The sequence below is a fragment of the Hypanus sabinus genome, chromosome 3 (assembly GCF_030144855.1).
Source record: "Hypanus sabinus isolate sHypSab1 chromosome 3, sHypSab1.hap1, whole genome shotgun sequence".
Taxonomy (NCBI): domain Eukaryota; kingdom Metazoa; phylum Chordata; class Chondrichthyes; order Myliobatiformes; family Dasyatidae; genus Hypanus; species Hypanus sabinus.
The window spans coordinates 168,418,800-168,426,971 of record NC_082708.1 but is presented as its reverse complement, the minus strand read 5'-3'; the positions used below and the strand labels follow the sequence as shown (position 1 = coordinate 168,426,971).

Sequence of the window (8,172 nt, the reverse complement as noted above, 5' to 3'; positions counted from 1 at the left end):
TTCCTGCATGTGTGACAAGTGCTGTACCTGCCCCTACACCTCCTCCCTCATCACCATTCAGGACCCAAGCAGGTGAGGTGACTCTTCACCTGCATTTCTGTTGGGGTCATCCATTGCATATGGTGCTTCCAGTGTGGCTCCCTCTGTATTGGTGAGACCCGACTCAGATTGGGGGAACAGCTCTGCCCACCACAGAAGGCAGGATGCCCACTTCAGTTTGACTTCCCATTCCCATTCCGACATGTTGATCCATGTCCTCTTCTGCTGCCATGAAGAGGACAAACACCTCATGTTCCACCTGAATAGCCTCCAGCCTAATGGCACAAACATCGATGTCTCCAACTTCCAGTATTTTCTCCCACGCTTCCTCCTCCCTTTTGTTATTTCCCATTCTGGTTACCCACTCCTCTTCTCCTTCACCTGCCCATCACTGCCCTCCGACTTCCCTTTCATCCATGGTCCACTTTTCTCAACTTTTAGATTCCTTCTTCTTCATCCCGTTACCTCTTCCACCTATACACTCCCAGCTTTATACTTCATCCCCCTACCTGGTCTCACCTAACAGTTGCCAGCTTGTACTCCCTCTCCACCCCTTCTCCGCCACCATCGTGACCCCACACCTTCTCATTCTGGCTTCTGCCACCTTCCTTTCCAGTCCTGATGATCTTCAAGGAGCGATGCCTCAAAAAGGTGACCTCCATTATTAAGGACCCCCATCACCCAGGTCCAGTCTTGTTCTCATTGCTACCATCAGGGAGGAAGTACAGAAGCCTGAAGGCACACACTCAATGATTCAGGAATAGATTTTCCCCTATGCCATCTGATTTCTGATTGGACATTGAACCCATGAACATCACCTCATTACTTTTTTTATTTTTGCATTACTTATTTAATTTAACTATTTATTTATATATACTTACTGTAATTCATATTTTTTCTATTATGTATTGCATTATTATGTATTGCTGCTGCAAAGACAACAAATTTCATGACATATGCCAGTGAAATTAAACATGATTCTGACTCTGAAGATACCATCCAGGAGATGCTGGGTCTGGCCGGTAGATTGGACCATGGCAGGTGAGTGGCCTCGTGATGCCCAAGATCAATCTGTCTAAACATATTCAGCAGGTGGGGCTTGGGTAATGTCTGGAGATCTGAAATAAAATCAGAAAATGCTGGAGATACTCAGCAGGTTAGGCAGCATTTGTGGAAAGAGAAATAAAGTTTCTCTTATTAATTCAGCTGAATTTCTCACCCATCATGATTTCATCATAACTATAAATTTGGTTGTATTGGATCTACCAGTATAGAAGGGCTACAAGCTTGCTTGTGCCGGCACTGATTAGATTCAGAATCAGAATTGGATTATCACTAACATATGTTGTGAAATTTGTTGTTTTATGGCAGTAACACAGAGCAAGGCATATAAAATTACTCTAAGTTACAAACTAAGTAAAAGATGAATAATGAGGGAGTTTTTTTGGGTTAATGGACTGTTCAGAAGTCTGATGGCAGTGGGGAAAAGCTGTTCCTAAAATGCTGAGAGTGGGTTTTCAGGCTTCTTTACCTCCTCTCAGATGGTAATAATGAGAAGAGGGCATGTCCCAGATGGTGAGGGTCTTTAATGGTGGATGCTGCTTTCTTGAGGTACTGCCTCTTGAAGATGTCCTTAATGGCAGAGAGGGTGGTACCCGTGATGGACCTGGCCTGGTCTGCAACCCTCTGCAGTTTCTTGTGCCCCCATGCATTGAAGCCTCCATGTCAGGCCGTGATGCAATCAGTCAGAATGGTCTCCATGGCACATCTGTGGTAATTTGCTGGAGTCTTTGTTGACACACTAAATCTTTTCAAACTCGCAATGAAGCAAAACCACAAGCATGCCTTCTTCATGATTGCATCAATGTGTTGGGCCCAGGATAGAGTTTCTGAGGTGCTGATATCCAGGAACCTAAAGCTACTCACTTTTTCCACTGCTGACTTCTCAATGAGGACTGGTGTGTTTTCCCCCGACTTCCCCTTCCTGAAGTCCCCATTTGGTTCCTTGGTCTTGCTAACGTTGAGTGCGAGGCAATCATCATTAGTAATTTTCACCAATTGCACTTATTTGAGACTTTAACTGAAAATTCCATTCATAAGGTTGAGTGAAGTGTTTAGAACCTAGAAAATATCAGTTTACAGAAGAAGAGCAGGCCATTGAGCTCACTATGTCTGCACTGACCATGATGCTAATCAAAAGTAATCCCATTTATCTGTACATTGTCCATATTCCTCTATTCCTTGTGCGTTCATCTCCCTGTCTTTCTGCCTTCCTGGTGGTGCATTCCAGGCATCCACCACTTCCTGCCTAAAAACATTTGTCTTGTGAATCTTCAAACTTTTCACCCCCACCTTAAACCTATCCTTCTAGAATTTGACATTTCCACTGGGGAAAAGCCATTGCTGTGTACCTTGTCTATGGTCTTTCATAGTTTTATTTGCTTCTATCAGTTACTCCTCAGCCTCAGTTGTTCTAGTGAAAACAGTCCAAGTTTGTCCAATCTCTCCATACAGCTAATAAATTCCAATCTGGGTGACATTCTGGCGAACCTTTTCTGCAGAGTCTCTGAATTCTCCCTGGAGTGTCCAGAATGCCATATAATACTCCCAATGTGGCCTAACCAAAGTCTTTAACAGATGTAGCATGACCTACCAATTGCCCAGCTGTTGAAGACAAGTGTTCTGTATGCCTGCATTACTGCTCTTTTCAATTGCAGGAGCAATGGATCTGCACCAAAGTCCTCTCTTTACATCAGTGCAGCTAAGGATCTTGCCATTTACTATGTACTTTCCTCTTGTATTTGATCTTCCAAATGGGTCACCTCTCACATGTATGGACTAACCTCCATCTGTCATTAATCTTCCCAAATAAGTTGATTGTATTCCTGCTATATTCTTCTTCACTGACCCACCTCCTCACAGGCAACTGGGATCCTGGGTCTGTGCAAGTCCAGAAGTTGAGGCCCAAGATACTCTGTGGCCGAAGGTCCCAAAGATTGGGTCAGTTGTGTGCCAAAGGTCAAACCTATGATGGCGAGTTCTGGGGTTGATGCCTAAAGTTGAACAAAGTCCAGAGGCCAAAGATGAAGGTCAAAGTCCAGAGATGAGCAGGTCTGGAGGGAGAAAGCTGGAAATGTCAAAGACCGAAGCCAGTAAGTCTAGAGATAAAGGCCTGAAGATTAAATCTGTGAGTCTGGGCCAGAGACTGGAGGTTGGAGGCCTGGCATCTGTAAGTCTGAGAGTCTAGGGGCTATGGATTGGAGACCTGGAGATGGTCTGTCCTGTGGTAGGAGGCCTTCATGCATGTATGAGTTACGGGGAGGGTGAGACAGAGGCCTGTTGTGCTGATGTTGTTGTCCTGTTGTTGTTGCTGCTGCTTGTGTTGTTCTGTGTTGTGTGTTGTGTTGGACCTGTGTTGGATATGCTATGTTGGCACCTGAATGTGTGGTGACACTGACAGGATGCCCTTAGCAGATCCGTGCTTGTGTTGGTTGTTAAGACAAATTACACATTTTGCTGTATGCTTCAATATACATTGGAGCCTGACCTGAAATTTGAATCTGAATTTTCATGTCATCTGCACACTTACTAATCAGACTTTTCATTCTGATTATAAGAATCTATTACAAATAATATAGATCCCAGTGCTGATACTTTAGAACACCACAGGTCCTTGATCTCCTGTCAGGCATAATTTTTGTACCACTGGATTCTATGACCAAACCAAACTTTGGATTCAATTTACCAACTCACCATGGCTCCTATGTAACTAAATTTTCTGGACAGTCTACCATGATGGACTCTGGCAAATGCTTTGCAGAAGACCACGTAGACAATATCCACTACCTACCATCAAAAACCCTTGAGTGGGACAGGACATCTCCTACATCCTGACTGTACCCAATAAGTTCATTCCTTTACAATGTAAATAAATCCTGTCTCCAAGAATCTTCTTCAATACTTTTCCTACCACTGCTATAAGGTTCATTGACGTATAATTTCTTGGTTTGTCCTTGTTTCCTTACAAAGGGACAGCGTTTTCTATTCTCCAGTCTTCTTCCACTTTTCCTGTTGCTAAAGAGGATATAAAGATCTCTGTACAGGTCCCAGAAATCTTCCTCATTGCTTCTATATGTTGGGACCGATCCCATCAAGCCTTGGGGATTTATCCACATTCATGGTTTTCAAGACATCCACACCTCTAAACATTAACATTTCTGTCAAATATCAGAATACCCCTTCCTATTCTTACCATCATCCACATCCTTTCCTTGGTGTATACCAATGCAAAGTACTCTTATTAAGGATCATCACCTTGTTGTGGTGGAGAAGCTTGTGAGTTTCTGAGGTCCCAAAAGCTACGCTATCTGAGCTTAGCTCCTGGTATGGTCACCATGGCGGTAAGGTCAAACAGAAAGTTCAGAATCAGAATCAGGTTTAATATCATTGGCATAGGTCATGAACTTTGTTCATTTGGTGTGCAGCAGTACAATGCAATAAATAATAAATAAACCAAAAAAAACCTGAATAATAGTAACCAAACAAACAAACAAATAAACATATATATATATAGACAGATAATAGTTAAATTAAGTTAAGTAAAAAAAACAGAAATTTTTAAAAAGTGATGAGGTCCTGTTTGTGGGTTCAATGTCCATTTAGAAATCAGATAGCAGAAGGGAAGAAGCTTTTATTGAATTGCTGCATGTGTGCCTTCAGGCTTCGGTACCTCCTTCCTCACGGTAAAAGTGAGAAGAGGGCATGTGCAGGGTGGTGAGGGCCCTTGATGATGGAAGCTGCTTTTCTGAGGCATCGCAGCTTGAAGGTGTCTTGGACACTACAGAGGCTAGTACTCATGATGGAGCTGACTCATTTTCACTCGCTGCAGTTTGCTACTATCTTGTACAGTAACCTCCCCACACACCCCCTCATTACAGATGGTGATGCAGCCAGTCAGAATTCTCTACATGCTTCCAGGCAAAGAGTGATCTGACAAAGACCTTGATGGTGGAGCTGATGGAGGATGTTGACAGATTACAGAGTCAGTGAATATGCAGGAAGGCTGCGGCAGTGAAGGGTCCTCAGTCATCTTGAACTCCGTGCCACTGGACCCTGACCCCGATCTGTTAAGGACTGTGTGGTAGATGCCCATGGATTAGAGTCCCAATGTTAAACAAAGTCATGCACAGGCATTCTCCATTAAGGCAATAACTCATTTGGAGAACATCATACTTGACTAGAGTGTTTGTATACTACTACTCATGTTAAGGATTTCACCCACTTTCTCTGACTACATGCATAAATTCCCTACTTCTCCTTGAGTTGGCTTATCCTTTCCCTGGCTATCTTCTTGAACCTAATACACAGGAGGATCAAGGAGGCAGGCGATCAGCTGCTAATATCCGATGGTCATACTGAAGCTAAAGTTCATGCCCATACCAGAAGTCAGTTCCACACCCGAAACGATGCTTACCAACTCTAATCTTGAAAGCACGGAAGTTAAATTAGAAGAACTCTACATATTTCTCCACTGTTGGGCTATCGCCCAGAGAGACCTTTGTCATGTTTCTCAGAATCAGCCTTTCTATATTTTGCTTGCTAAGACCCAGTCTTAGGCTAAAGGCCTGGTTAGCAGCTTATTTGGAATGCGGCCCACAATTTAACTCAAAAGTAGCATTTTCTTCCATCCCAAATTTTAACAAATAATCTCATGATAATTCTCCAGGAGGAGTACAGGTCTGGGTGCTCTCAACAAACAGAGGTACTTTGTTTAAGGACTGAGGGATTTATAGAACTAAAAGTGATATAGAGACTTGTAGAAATGAATTGAGAATAATTTCTTGGGAAATCTGCACTAAATTATTATTTATAGTCATTACTTATCATTGTTCAGAGAAGGTTAAAGTGACCAATTCTTATGAGTGTTCTAACACTTCCCACAGTGCAACTTTGATACAGATTATGAGTTGAAGTTCTGGACTAAAAGTTCAATATAAATCCATAAATTTAGCAGTTTAAATTTAATTAGGGTGTTCATTGTGTCTAAGTGGTAGAACCTTTACTTTTGATTAGTAAGGTCGCCAAAGATTATGGGGAGAATGCAGGAGAATAGAGTTGAGAGGGTTAATAAATCAGCCATGATGCTATGTCAGTGCAGATGTGATGGGCTAAATAGCTTAATTCTGGTTCTGTGTCCTGTGGTCTTATGGTCTTTACCTGCCAGTCAGAAGTTCAAGGCTTCTGGCCTGTTCATACATATGAACATCTAATCCAAACTGATAGCTTGGCCCAGTACTATGGGAGATCTATACAGATTTTGGTTGGGATATTAAAGCCTCATGCGCTCTCACAGGTGGACCCCAGAGATGTTGGGGCAGCATATAGAGGTGCAGGAAAATTTTCCCTTGTGTTCCTCAATTAATGCTACACATGCAAGACATTATCAAACTTGAAAGGCTAATGGCAGGATTCTTAGCAGTATGGAAGCACAGAGGGATCTTGGGGTCCACATCATTAGAGCTATCAAATTGTAGTGCAAGTTCATAGAGTTATTAAGATGTTTATGGTGTGGTGGCCTTCATTAGTTCAGTGGCTGTGTTCAAGAAGTGTGAGGTGATGTTGCAGTTCTATAAATCCCTGGTTAGACCGCAGTTGGAATATTAAGTTCAGTTCTTCTTGCCTAATTATAGGAAGGGTATGTAAGCTTTAGAGAGGGTTGTTGGTCCTTTATGCGCTTTGTGGTGCATGGGCAGTATTTTTTGCTTTTTCCTTAGCATTTGAGGCTGAGTTGATACCTCGACGCTCAACCCAGCATGGAGAAAAAACGTGCAAGGGTTCGGCTGGATTCAAACCCAGGACCACTCCCTTCGAAATCCTGTGCTGATGCCACTACAGCACTGGACAGCACTTAGAGAGGGCGCAGATGTGATTTACAAGGGTGCTGCCCAGATTAGAGAGCATTTCTTATGAGGTTTAGTTGAATGAACTAGGGTTTTTCTCTTTGGAGCAAAGGAAGTTGAAAAGTTACTTGATAGAGGTGTACAAGATGATAAGAGGCATATATAGAGTGGAAAAACAGATATGTTTTCCCAGGGCAGAAATGACTAATACGAGGGGGGATAATTTTAAGGTGATTGAAGGAAATTATAGGTGGGGGGGTGTCAGAGATAAATTTTTTAAAAAGTGTTGGGTGTGTAGAACATACTGCCAGGAGTGTTAGTGGAGGCAGTTATGTTGGGGCATTTAAGAGACAGATAGGCAACATGGACAAGAGAAAATTGGAAGGAAGGGTTAGATTGATCTTGGAGTGGGTTAAAAGGTTGACACAATATCATGGGCTGAAGGTCCTGCACTGTGCTGTAATTTTGTGTTCTTTTATCAGAATGCTGCTTGTGGGATCATGTCGTACATTGGCTGCCATTCTGTTTACAACAAATGCCACATTACAAAGGACTTCATTTTCTGTAAGAATTGGAACAATGCATGCAGTAATGTTTCAGGGCGTTGTTCTTTGCATGGAACTCTTAATGTAAGTAACTAAGTTTGGCAAAGTCTGCATTTGTAGGTGAAGTAGTTGGTATCCAATGAGGCTTGTTTCAGCTTTGTTTACCCCCACTGTGTAATCGGATGATTTACACCCAGGTATAGAGGGTGTCGTGTCCAAAGCTGCAGAGGACAATGATGCAGGAAAACAAATGAGTGAGTCCATTGACTATAAAGACAATGAAAATGGTAAAAAGTGGCAGGTGGGGTTTAATAGCAGTATGTGCAAAATTGTATAAAGATAGTGGCCACTTTATTGTACCATCTGTACTGAGTATATGTTCGTGGTCTTCTGCTGCTGCAGCCCATCCATTTCAGGGTTCGATGCATTGTACATTTGAACATGCTCTTCTGCACACCAGTGTTGGCTATGTGAGTTTCGGTCAGCTTGAACCAGTCTGGTCATTCTCCTCTGACCCATCTCAATAAAAAGATGTTTAGTGCAAGAACGGCTGCTCGCTGGACTTTTTTTTTGCACCATTCTCTGTAAATTCTAGAAACTGTTGGATGTGAAAATCACCATTTTCTTAGGTACTCAAACCACCCTGTCTGGCACCAATTCCACAGTCAAAGTCACTTAGATGATACTTC

The 8,172-nt window shown here is 42.5% G+C and overlaps 1 protein-coding gene across 1 annotated transcript in view; it reads left to right on the top strand.

Moving 5' to 3' along the window:
* Window positions 1-8,172, top strand: part of LOC132391881 (nuclear factor 7, ovary-like) — a 156,314-nt gene that overhangs the window by 3,053 nt on the left and 145,089 nt on the right. Inside the window, exon 2 of the mRNA XM_059965619.1 lies at window positions 7,421-7,567. Within this exon, the coding sequence (XP_059821602.1) occupies window positions 7,439-7,567 (129 nt within the window). The 5' untranslated portion in view covers window positions 7,421-7,438. The remainder of the gene's footprint in view (window positions 1-7,420; window positions 7,568-8,172) is intronic.